This window comes from Mytilus trossulus, chromosome 5 (assembly GCF_036588685.1).
Source record: "Mytilus trossulus isolate FHL-02 chromosome 5, PNRI_Mtr1.1.1.hap1, whole genome shotgun sequence".
In the NCBI taxonomy this organism is placed as follows: Eukaryota; Metazoa; Mollusca; class Bivalvia; order Mytilida; family Mytilidae; genus Mytilus; species Mytilus trossulus.
In genome coordinates this window covers 42,252,981-42,267,171 of record NC_086377.1, presented here as the reverse complement: position 1 = coordinate 42,267,171, position 14,191 = coordinate 42,252,981, and the positions used below count along the sequence as shown (strand labels likewise).

General features: G+C 31.0%; 1 protein-coding gene across 1 annotated transcript in view; it reads right to left on the bottom strand.

The window, feature by feature from the left end:
- LOC134717960 (uncharacterized) overlaps nucleotides 1-13,871 on the bottom strand; it is a 39,784-nt gene extending 25,913 nt beyond the window's left edge. Inside the window, exon 1 of the mRNA XM_063580461.1 lies at nucleotides 13,621-13,871. Within this exon, the coding sequence (XP_063436531.1) occupies nucleotides 13,621-13,871 (251 nt within the window). The remainder of the gene's footprint in view (nucleotides 1-13,620) is intronic.
- Between the last annotated feature and the right edge of the window lie 320 nt (nucleotides 13,872-14,191).

Genomic DNA, 14,191 nt, shown 5'->3' with positions numbered 1-14,191 from the left:
GTCCGGAAACCTGGGAACTATTCAACAAACGAGGTACAGCTTTGCCTTACAATATCAAACACTTCAATATCGTACTTTTCGTGTTTTCGTATTTTCGTTGCATTTTTTTCCCTTTGTTTTTCTTGATATTTAAAACACTGGCAGGTATATGTATTTGATTAAACTGATGCCAGTGCGTTTTAAACGAAAGCATTTGACGATGAAACAAAAATAAGAACAGAAACCTATGAAATATAGAATAGTATACAGTACAGTTAAACATGTATGTATGTAATTGAATAAATAATACAAGCCAATGAATAGGAAAAATTTTTGAAGTTTATATTTCCATTTTAATAAATTATAAATACATTTTCGATTTTCCTTACCAAAGAAAAAACAAATCAAATCCAAAAGATGTTTTTTAGTTATCATTTCCATATTTGTTACTCATTAATAAGTACTTGTAGCTTTTTGAATAAAAATCTTTTACTAATGATTACATCATGTTTTTTTATGTCCTTATCGTGTCAATGTCTAAATGGTCGGAAATACTATGGACACTACATCAGTTTACCACTGATTACTATCATCTTGCCACGTCTCCACATATTTTTATACTTTCTTTTCTCTTTTTCCCATTGAACGAATTCAAATATTGAAAAACAACAAGACCGATTAAGTTTACATATTTATTCTTCAATGTTTTCCAATTTGTACTACAATATATATTATCGTTTTGACGATGCAATTTAAATTCTCTTTACCGAACAATAGATAAACATATGACGTCAATTATCAATAATTAGTCTTTAGTATTTGACTAAAAACGTTCAACAATTCTCAGTAACCATGAAGTATTGAATAAACACGGATATGCACAAAAAGACATAATACTTTGAAATTTTGGACTATAAGACATTATCATCCAAATTCAGGAATCCAATCAGAACAAAAATAGATTAGAAACGCGACAAAGTCATGATAGATTTCTGTCATTTTATTTATTATACAACTTTGTGTTTGTCTTTTTCAAATATTTGTCCGAACATACACTTCCTTCTTAACAGGGACATATATGAATACAAATGACTATGATAACATGAAGTAAAATGATAAAATGTATGATTGCAAGATTATATAATTGTTACTAAAACGTGTTACATAAGATAGCGCTACATCGTAATATTGCGTATATCAAAAACCATTTTTATTGAAGGAGGCAAACTACTTCAGCAAGGAAACGATGTATAGGTGACATATTTGCTATCTGTGCTGTTATACTATTCATTGACATTATTCAGTAATATGTTGAAGTGCTCGACATTTGACTATGCTACTTCAACTTCGATAGTTATCAGTATTCAACAGCACCTATCCACATCTAGAAACGTAATTGATAATGGTCAAATGATGATATGACACCAAAGGGAAGAAATCAAGAAGAAAACCAAATGATAATCATATTTTAACTCCTAAGGTTTTGTTGTTATAAAATAGGTGTAACTTACATTATAGGTCTTTTTCAACATTTGAATCATATGGAAATGATCTGAATATACCAAGAAAAAATTATTATAATGTATCAATAGAAATGTGTCGCAAGTATTTAGTCAATTGATTACAAAAGTTCTGACAATTCATAAATTTAAACCCGTTCATTTTTAGCAAGTCTTTTAGGAAATTGTGGTGTATTTCTAAATTCGTGCTTTATTTTACCTTTTTAAAAATTTTGATTCGAGCGTCAATTTTACCATGGTGATGTTAATTGAAGTCTTTAATTTTAGATGCTTCAGAAATAACTGGCATGACAGAATCAAAAGTGCATGGATGTTCTAACTTTTATTGAAGTTTAGAATCTGTATATACACAACCATAAATATCATCACTATACATACAATTTGAATACATATTTATATATTTAGAAATGAATGAACTATATGTTACACTTTGGACAATGTCATACTAACGTTTTGCAAAATTGTAATAAAAACTCATCCAAAGATACCATGGCTAAAAATAAAAAGACAAACAATACAGAAGTACAGACGACGTAAAAAAAAACAGAAAACAAAAGACTAAGCAACACACATCCCACAAAAAGCTGCGGGTGATCTCAAGTTCTCCAGAAGTGTACGCAGAGTCTGAGCCAAAGTGGCACCTGTTGTGTTGTTTATAAAATAAGAATGTAGGATAAATTATATTGAGCATCAAGTCCGTTTCTATGTATATTTAGGATTACTTTTGTTGTAGTTATGAATTATGTTATTCTAATTCATTGACCTTTGATTTTTTGTAAAAGTGAACATTCAATGTTATGGCAATATGATTGCAATAAAACACTTATCAATAGTAAAATATACTGACTTAATGATTGATTATCTCAGAACCTATACCGAGTATAAATATCAGTAAAGGTAAATCGTCAAAATAGAGGCAAAAGATACCAGACGGATCTTCAAACTCAGAGATCGAAAACAAACAGACAAATAATAGTACACAAGACACAACATAGAAAACCAAGAAACACCAACTTCACCAAAAGTGGTGCTCCTTTTTGTATACAAAATAATATCTTGTGCAAAATTGTTACAAACGTGACATTCACCATCCACGAATTCCTATCAATTTAAATACTTAAATATACTGGTTATTGCTTTTTGAAGAAAAATATTCTATGAGCTATGTGATCTTATTTACATGATTAAATTTTGAACTGCATGGAATAATATAAAGAAAGAGAATGACTTTGAATTAAATGTTTATGGTTTGGTATGAGAGTTCCTGATGATATCATATTACAATGTATTAAGAGAAGCGCGTTTGGTACACCAATCCTTCAAACCATATCTTTAATTTGAAGCCTTTGTCTTTGTTTTTCTAAAATAATGTTATTCATAAACATATGCATGCTTATAGTAACACATGTGTATACGAGCCGTGGTTTTGTATATAGTTTTATGATTTCGATATATTTTTGAAACCAATTTATAACTAGTCATATTACATGTATAAGTAGTATGAACTAGATAAAAGATTTCATTTCAATAATAAAACAACATTTACAGCTTACATTCATAGCAAAATAAAGAAAAACGTGTTAGCAAAAACTAATAAAACTGCGTCATAAATATAGTTCAACAAATAAACCATTCATTTCTTAATTTGTATACCTCTAAGAAGTTACGACACTCAATAAACCACAAAGAAAGCTATTAAAAGTATTCTATTTGTAGATCATTCAGCATGAAAACTTTGTATTTATTTAGCATTATATTGTTTCCTGGTGCCTTTCTTCATCACCGATTTGCTGTTATACAAGTAAAGCAAAAAAAGTTAAATATCAAATTTTAAGAAAACAGATCTGTGTATCAGTTGCGACATTTGTATATTCAAACGCACAAACATACAAACACAAACAGAAGTCTGCAAAAGTTTGTCAGTGATTATTAGGAAAATCAAAAGTTATCAGGAATAATCCACCAATCTTCTTTATCTTTTTTTTTTTAAATCAACAGGAGAAATCTTAGAAAATTAAGAGTTCTCCATGCTTTCAATAGTTATCAAAGGTACCAGGATTATAATTTAGTACGCCAGACGCGCGTTTCGTCTACATATATAAGACCCATCAGTGACGCTCATATCAAAATATTTATAAAGCCAAACAAGTAAAAAGTTGAAGAGCATTGAGGATCCCAAATTCCAAAAAGTTGTGCCAAACACGGCTAAGGTAATATATGCCTTGGATAAGAAAATCCTTAGTTTTTCGTAAAAATCAATGTTTTGTTAACAGGAAATTTATAAAAATGACCACATTATTGATATTCATGTCAACACCGAAATGTTGACTACTGGGCTGGTAATACCCTCGGGAACGAAACGTCCACCAGCAGTGGCTTCGACCCAGTGGTGTAAATAGTTATCAAACGTCATGCTCTATTTGATCTTTTTCTTGTTTTAAAGATTTGTCTTTTGTAGGTCAATAAAGCATCTGTCGAATAACATTTTATCATGTTGAGTTGTGACATTGTTCCATACTGCGAATTATTTTGATTGTGATAATTTCTAACCAATTGAATTGATTAAATGCATGGTAATGTGATAGATTATATATATAAATTAGCTGTAGATGCACTATTCATCTCATGATGCAGTGTTCGCATGCATATTTTTATTTCAGAATTTCTCATAATAGGTCTTTTAACAGTTTTATTAAACACTTGTCAAGCTGGATGATGAAGTTGTTTCATTTATTTATAAATGATGATGTTTTCCTCGTTTATGTCTTATTGACCTTTTCGTATAATTGGTTTTCCCTTAATAAATTGTTGAATTTAACAAATGAAAATATTTTTTTGTTAAAATGAAAAAATACCACATTTTGAATTGACATATAACACATGTGATTTTCAAAATACGTCATTTATTTATACGTGTAAAATAGTGAACATTTAAGTTCACTGTAACCATTTTGTTTTGTGTGTATAAACATTAACCGACAACAACTACATGAAAACAGATATTATTTGGTAGACATTTGTTTTTTTTTATTTTTTTGAAAAACCTTTAAAATTAAAGATTATATCTTTCTCATGCAAAATTCTGATTCTTTAAATTTACTTGCTATACCTTAGGTACATTTGTGTGTTATTAGCTCCTCAATGCTTGTTGATGTTTGTGTTTTAAAACAGTTAGGCCCTGAGCATCAATAATTCATCATGATGGTTACTAAAAATGTATAATGCAATTGTTCCTGTATTCTTATTGCATGACAATGAATATAGTATAACACTTACTCAAATATCCTCCAATAGGTTCCCGTTAGAGTACATATCACTTACTATTATCACGATATCTTTCAAGTTCAGATGTGTATTTATCTTATGGATGTTATGAAACGGCGATAAAATAAAACAAAAAATAAATTAGAACAAATCCCATAGTACTAAATGGAATTACATCTAACTGATTAAATGCTACATTCTGTTTAATTAAATTAAAATTCTTCAACATGGGAATTCAGTTCTTAGGATAATTTTACATCCAACTCAGATCTTAAAACATCTTAATGAGTCAATACATATTAATCCTCATAACCACAAATTTAGTTTTCAGATTTGTATTATACAACAATTATGTAACATTTATGACAGATACATAGACGTAGAGGATTTTAAGCACGCGAAGTTTTATGACGAATGTTTACTTGGTGTTTGGCTTTCTCCAGGGGATCTGGTGCATTGTCTTGTAATTGTCAGTTAACAACTGGTTTTTCTGTATTTTGGGGAAGATTAACATTAAAGAGAATGAAGTCGTTTACCTGACTTCACCGAAAGTAACATTCACAACAGTAGCGTGTATCGTAAAAGTATACAACGAAAATTTATGTTTGACAGTGTTCACAATATTCCCCTTAATGAAAATTTAAAGTTTTTTTGGGAATTTTATGTTTTAATCTTTATATGCCTGTCTTGAGAAGATGAAAAGATTGGAGAGAATATATCAAATATGAAAATTGATTTGATTTTATGGTTCAATTGCTAATGTTACATTTGCATGCAGGTTTGTATGTCATAATATTTTGAATTGTCGTTTCATTATTTATTACGCTCCTGTCCAACTGGATGATAAAATAGTTTCATTTAATTGCAAATGATGACGTTTTCCTTCAGACGTAGAAATGACCTTTGCATAGAGTTGTACTATTTTGTTAGGTAGTTGTTTCGAAATAAGCATATGTTGATTTGGTCTTAACTTGTACATGTTGTAATTAAAATACAACCTATGTATAACTGATAGAATTTAAAAAACCTGAATTGAGTATGCAATAAATAAGGCAGAAACAACAATGCAATGATACAACAACATGGGCAACTGAAACAAAAAAAATAACTGGATGACAATATATCTTATCGAATAAGGTTATCCCAATGGAATTCAGTGACAACGTACATTACCGATTTAATAACTAATACATAGCTATGTATCGTGGGAATTTATCTCTATCGTTTAAACCAACGAAGTGATTTTAACTTTCTTATTGTAAATTTCCCAGTTCTATGTATCAACATTACAGCAGCACCTGAATACGGAGAATTTATCTTCCAATTGATACGAGATACCCGTGGTGTAATTCCTATTACTATTTTACTGATAGAAGGTTTCTGCTCACAAGAAAGCTATTTAACCAAGAGTTTAAAATGCTGAAGTTAAAATTATCCCTTCGTAAATTTTACGGACGCCATCACGAGTAGTTTGACCGCAATGGAATACAGATGATATCGGATACGTTTTTTCGCACGTCTGCTGTTCAAAATATAATCAATTTCTTACTACATTCCCCTCCCCTGTTCATGAATGTGATCTTCCGAATAAGTCATTGTAACGCGTTTGTGATAACAAGAGCAACATGAAGGGTGCCACATATGGAGCAGGATCTTCAAACCTTTTTAGAACACAGTATAAATACTAGTTTTTGGTGGGGTTCGTGTTGCTCGGTCTTAAGTTTTCTATGTTGTTTTTTGTGTACTAGAATTTGTCTATTTTTTTCTTTCATTTGCAGCCATGGCGTTGAAAGTTTAGTGTCGATTTATGAAATTGACTGTTCCTCTGGTATATATCTTTCGCCCTTCTTTTATAATTCATATCCGTATGTAAAGGCTACTTAATATGTCAATTAATATGGTTTTGATCTCGTGATAAGGAGATATGACCGCATTCATTATGCAACAAGGATATATATATAACGTTTTACTGAAAGAGTTCATTTGATATCAAATTCTAGTATTCATTACCTATCTGTCAGTGCTGCTGTAAAGTGTTGATTTTGATTTTCTCTAGTAATTTTGACATTTCCTGACCGGTGTGAGAAAAATATTTCTAATCTCGAGTGGAGAGATATTGTAACACACTTGTTGCAGTTGTGGAATCTATATCTCTTCATGTAAACGTTTTGTTGTTTTATGTGTGTGAAATCTTCGCGTTTTGTGTTTTTCATCTTTTATTGCTATTTCTTATCAATCGCCAGTTCTCGTAATAGTCTAAATAACCATTAAGACAATTGCAAAAGTTTCAATAACATGTATAATCACAGGAATGATTTGCGCATGTTTCGTTAAATGCAAACTATCAAAAATAATTATGGCGAAGTAAAACACAATTTTAATCTATACAAAAACCTTTTAAAACGTTATTTAACGACACATTTTTGTCAGTAATGAATTCGAACAATATCTTTTAGAAAATAAACCTGTTGAACTAAGATTCCAGTAATATATTACAATAGCTGTATTTTGCAAAGTTTGTGGAATTTTGGATCCTCAATGCATCCACTTTGTACCTTACTTTACCTAACTTTGCATTTAATTTTATTTGCATTCAAACGATATGTTTCGCAGATGATACTTCACAATTTCCAACCGTATTTACTTCGAATTGTTTAACTAAAAGCAGTAGCAAGTAAGAGCTCAATCCAAAATTCTCTATGTTGACAGTCATGACAGTAATTTGAAGACAAATTTTGATCTATTTGAAATTTTTAAACATTTTCTCTTTGATCTTACTGACTGATTCTTTTCTTAATCATGTACAGGACCCAACACTCGACAATAAAAGGCATTGACGTCACATACCATTTAAGATCGTGAAGTTTTTATGTCCATTCAAGACACAATGACAGGCACGCAACTTATTTAAACAATCGAACAACTATCGAAACGTTGTGTACACGTAAAAGTAGTTTTACTCACAAAATCATTTTATGTCATTTATCAATCAATATAACCAACATGTTGTTAACACAAATATGCTTAATGTATCAGCTCAAATAGTGACTCGTGGGCTTGTTTGGTATTCTTGGTGTTAAAGTCACTGTCAAAAACAAACATCCCATTATTCTATATAAATATATTCCTTTCGGCTACTTTTTGGTTTTGTTGCACTGTCTAAAGTTATTATATAAATTGTCAAAGAGACACGACTGCCATTCCTTAAGCAAAAAAGAATGATCAATAAAAGTACAAACACTTTATTGTCAAGCTGGTAATAGACAAAGCAATGTATGATCTCTCTAGGGTGGTTTACACCTGCAGCAAACGTAGTCAGACAAATTAATTTATACATAATAACGAGATGTGTGGTTAAATTAGCTACTTCTGATGCATAGACAGTCGTTTGGAAACTAGTTTGGCTGCAATATATATATTATGACCACTGTTCAGAATTCATTACGACTCTATTTCTGTGGTGCAAAATCAAGTTAATGCTATTATTTAAATGATTACCTTTTATGATTCACTCCACAGATTGTATAGTCTGATCCCGGAAGTAACCTGAGACATTTATCTGTTTATTATTATAAGTGAGTTTATTGTCCACTCAGATTAACTCAAAAGTACAATTCTCTTACATTCTGTTGTTATACTAAAGAATCCAACTCAGAAAAGAGAAAAGAAATATATTCATAATTATCTGTTCAATTAAACTTAAGAGAACACACAAATCAATTACCAATAGTCACTAATATGTTTGTTTTCGATGAGACATAAAAAGTTGCGTTACCTACAATAAAACGTAGATGAAGATTTTTTAAGGATGTTCGCTCCTCTGTTAAAAAATAACAAGTTTTCCAAAAAACTATTATAAATTGATAGTATATAAATATAGTAATTAAAAAAGTAAAAAAAAAAAAAGGGTCCGTGAGCTCGTTTTGAGATATAAGCCATTGAAGATTTGGCGGGAAATAATTCTCTCTGGACTGTTCATATATTTAACATTGACACCTTATTCGTTTCAAAAACTATGAGATAAACCCCAATAACATAATTTTATAAAATTTTGAAATATGACTTTATAAACTTTGTGTAATAAAATTATGAAAAAAAAGTAGGGGTTAGTTTGCAAAATGTTTTAATGGTAATAAATGGATAAAACCAGAGGATTCCGAAAATCTTGCAGAAAATAAAAAAAATGGAGGAGCAAACATCCTTAATGTCAACGACAGACTAATGTTTTATAAAAATCTGATGCAAGTTACTCGGCAGATAACTGTGGATTCTTTTATTTTCGCTTGGATTGAGGAAAACGTACATGTTCGTGGATATTTGATTTCGTGGATTTGCCGGAGTCTGCATACAAGCCTATTGAACATTTGTCATTCGTTGAACATTTAATTTCGTGGTTTCAACTGTTCCCACGAAATCCACGAAAATTGGTATTAAACGAATAATAATGCATTCACACCGGTATGATTTCCGGTATTGAAATAATTGGAGCAACAACATTTATATATATATTTACAAAAGAGTGACGAACGATACCAAAGGGACAGTCCAAAACAAACTGACAAATTAGACGATATCAAGCTGTTTATCAATTCATCGACATTGTCCATGAAGAAAGATGCATTTTTATTTCTAAAACGTTTGGTGTCAAATGTTTATAAACATATCGTTTCATTTTCAAGTCTATTGTCTTTGTCAAAATGGAGGATGGTTATTTTTTAACTATAACATTTATTTTGTAATTCAATTGTCTCGTTTACATATATATAGACGCAAAAAATGGAACTATAAAGTTAAGCCTAATAAAGATCTTCATCAGTTAGTCATGAAGCGTAGGCATGAATCACCTTAAAGATATCAAATCTGAAAAGATAACGCAAATGTACACTGTAATTGACGGAATGTTCTCACTTCCCAGTTAAACATCGAAGCTAATTTTATCATTGTCAAAAACAACTTTTAACATTGACAGTTTTATTGACCTTATTATTTTTGTTATCCTTTTTTAATAAAACTAAGATAGATGTTCAAATACAAACAAAAAAATATAACCCTACCGGTATTGAAACTATTGGATTATTGTATGAACACAAAGTATTTTTTTAGCATATAACATTAAATGTCAGATTAACGTTATTATATCCTATTCTATTAGTATACTCGTACTTATCAAATGTAACTAGTTCAAACAAATGAGTTTATACTTAATAAAAGTGAAACGGAAAGGAATATTTGTAAAAATTGAAGCAAAAAAAAAAACCCTGAAAAAACCCAAAATAAACCGTACGAATATAATAATTAAAATGTTTCGTAATGAAATAGATAGAATAAGCATCAAAAGAAAAAGAAAAAAACAACTAACTAAAACAGTTAACTAATATTACACCAAATTGCTCTGCATGTAAAAAAGGATTTGCCGTTTTATTTTTAAATATTAGTTTTTCTGAGTAAGGTACTTATAAGGTCGTATATGGGGAATATCGTCAATCATATGTTACAGACAAAAAGAAAAGCATAAAACATGCGTACATTAGCTTATGTGTTTTAGTACCCCTAGGAAGCCTCAAATGTTCGAGTTGCAGCTGGTTTTCGCATCCTATTTTCGAAAAGATTGCTGATTAAATCTCTTGTGTAGGAACTTTATTATAACAAATAGGACATTTATCACATGACATAAAAGTCTAAGCAGTACGTATTTAGTTTTATGACACGTGGGTGTTGAGTCAGCACTTTTTCGAAATACGAATTCCGTCATCTCTGGAAAAGAATAATTTTTATTTCGTTTTATTTGTATTAGGTTTAGTTAATTCTAGGAAATTCACATACACTTTTGAATATAATTGCATAATGAATGTTAGCTGGATAAATATCAAATCACTAAATAGAAACTTATTTTTTAAAGTTGCATATGTCAATGTTATTTCTAGGATTCAAGGATTCAATTAATGCATAGTAACATGGTTTGGTTAGGATATTATTTCGTCTTTTGATGAAGTTGTTTATGAATATATTAGATGTTATCAGGCATACAAAGGTCTGCCGTTATTTGAAACTTAATGTTTGATTTAAATGTTCTTTTTTTTAATTTTACCTTCTATCTTTTTTTTTTTAGTAAATTCGTCTCATATATACGAAACGGGAGATTAATGTAATACATTCCCAGACTTCTTTTAGGATTTTTTAACTATAAAAACCTATTTAAAGGTGTAAAAAATGTAAAATCACAAAAAATACTGAACTAAGAGGAAAATCAAATCAGAAGGTCCCTAATCATGGCAAAATTCAAATGACAAAACACATAAAAAACGAATGGACAACAACTTTCATATTCCTGACTTGGTACAGGCATTTTCAAATGTAGAAAATGGTGGATTAAACCTGGTTTTATAGCGCTAAACCTCTCACTTTGTATGACACTCTCATCAAGTTCAGTAATGATATAGTGATGCGTGGATTAAACGACATAATAAAAACAAGTCAAAATATGGGTACAACAGTCATCATAAACGACTCTATTACATTGGATGCTATAATTCCTGGATTTAACAACTGTATATAACTTACTGACAATCATGTCAATAATGGTGAAAGAAATATGCTGATGTTGTCAATGTTGTCAATCACTTAAATGTAGTGTATATACCATGTTTACATTTGTTGTACTAACATATCCGGATATTTCTCTGTTTCTAAGTCAACAAAACTGGAATGCATTGGTTTTTTTTTATATTCCAACGTGACAGGTCGTTATATTCCGATGTATAAAAAAATATCCTTGACATTTTAACCTTCAATTCAATTATTTGTTTTTTCAAGTCTGATCTCAACTAATAACCTTGTCTACTGCTAAAACCAAACACAAGACCGATTACTTTATATTGTCAATGTATCATAAATATGACAGCATGCTTTAACTAGGTCTTCTAAAAATAATGTCAATGAATTCAATGCTGGCACATCATATGTTACAAGGCTGTAAGGTTTGAACTTGTTCTATACCATATGACAGGAAATCTAAAATCTCGGAAATGTCTTAAACAATAAGTAAAATAGTATCAACGCATTCAATGTTGGTAAATCATGTTACAAGGATGTAAGGTTTGAACTTGTTATATATCATATGACAGGAAATCTGAAATCTAGGTAAATTCTTAAAGCAATAAGTAAAGTATTTGAAAATTTTTTAATACATCACATTCAGCAATAGATATGAAAAAAATCATAATTACAGAAAATACAATGTCATGGCAAAGCCCACATACTACACGTTATCGTATCTACGAATTGATGATGCTATCAGTAACGGATGGAGAGTAAAAGAAAGACAGCAAGAGAAACGTATTTTTGAACAATTTATAGCTTGTTGTCTTGTGTTGGTTAAGGCTCCGTGTTGAATGTCGTATTTTGATCTAAAATGGTTTACTTTAACAAATTGTGACTTGGATGGAGAGTTGTCTCATGGGCATCTATACCATTGTAGCGTTGTCGTTTTTGTATAGATTCGTGTTTGTCGATGTGTTATTTTGGTAGCGTAAATTACGTAAAATCCATATTCAAATGAAACAAAGAAAACAAACCACAACACAAAGTTTCAGATCAAATAAGTATTTAATCTGTTAAATGTATATCAGTTTGACATAATAAAACATTTGAACAATAATCCTAATTCACTAAAACAATATTACTCTCAACACTTCTAACAATATCAAATATCGCACTCTCTATATTCTCTCTCGCATCCCCTTATATAAATATTTACAGGCGGTACCCCGACGGTTCCAAAGATGGGGTACCGGGCGGTTCTTAAGATACCGGGCGGTGAATTTAAATAGTATAGAAACCGTTCAAATAAATAAAAATACTGGGCATTGCCCTGTAGAAATGTAATTTAACCCAAACGTATTAATAAAAAGATATGTTACATAATAATAAATTATACAGTCAAACTAAAATCGCTACAATCCCCCCAACTAGCAATTGAAATTCCCATTTCAATGTCGTATTAAACAAAACTAGTCTACTCACTGTAGAATTACATATATATCCAAAAACACAATCAATATAGTTCAACTCAAGTCAATGTTATATGTTCACTTCAACATGCATTATAAAGTTATGATAGCAGTTCCTAGCTTCACTTTCAAATCACCAACATTAGCTGTGACTAACCTTGTATTCAATGTTTTATGAAAATAATTTCCAAGACTTTCCAATGTTTTATTTTGAAGAATTGTCTTATCGATAGCGCAAAGGTTTTCTGACCATTCTCCCGCGCTTTGTCGTTATTATAGATGGTGTAACTGGGTTTGAACGGTTCCCGGTACCGTCCGGGGGTTCCGGGGGTACCGGGGGTTCCGGGTCAATGAGGGGTTCCGGGGGTTCCAATGTTTTATTTAAAGAACCGTTTGGGGGTTCCAATATTATATTTGGGTAACTGTCCGACGGTTCCAATGTTTTATACACACAATTTTCCGGCGGTTCCACTGTTTCATCTGTTTGATAATCATCGGATTGTATGAGGGTCGGCTCAGTGTCTTGCGTATTTTCCGATGCATCATTATTCCGTAGTTCATGGTCACTGTCGAAATAATTTATTAATGGTGGTTGGGCGTGTAAGATTGTCTTCTCCGGTTTAAACCACGAAACAGACTTCCCTCCTGTATTCTTTTTCAAATTGTCTGAATGCACAACCACATTAGGCGAATTCTTTGAATGTTTAATTTTAAACAGGACATCCGTTAATTTTTCGATAATTACCCATGGGCCAGTCCAGTTTCTGTACAACTTTTTCTTTCCTCCTTTCACTACTTGAGGCTGCCATCTTCTCACCAAATCGCCATTAGCATAATTTATTTCTTACACATTTCTGTCATAATAATCCATTTGGCGGATTGCAGTCCTTTTCAATTTTTCACGGGCTATCTCGTGAGCTTTTTCTAACACCTCTCTTATTTTAGCTACAAAACTATGCTCATTCTTAAAATGAGTCTCCTCGTCATCATCTGACGGTGATCCAGCAATCAAATCTAACGGCATTTTCATTTCGTCACCAAACATCATTCTATACGGCGTAATACCAGTACTGTCATGGGGTGTTGAGTTATATGCCATCACCATATAGTGATGTATTTATCCCAATCGGACTGATTTCGGTCAATGTACTTAGATAACATTTCTTTTATTGTTCTATTTCCTCTCTCCACCATACCATCAGATCTTGGATGCATAGCTGTAGTCCGCGTCTTTGAAATATGCAAAAGTTTGCAAATACCTTGAAACAACTGACTCTCATATTGAGTACCCTGATCTGAATGGATCTCCACTGGACATCCGTATCTTTTAATCCATCCTTTTAGAAACACATTAGCTACGGTTTCTGAATTTATGTCACACAACGGATAAACTTCCATAAACTTTGTAAAATAGTCTTG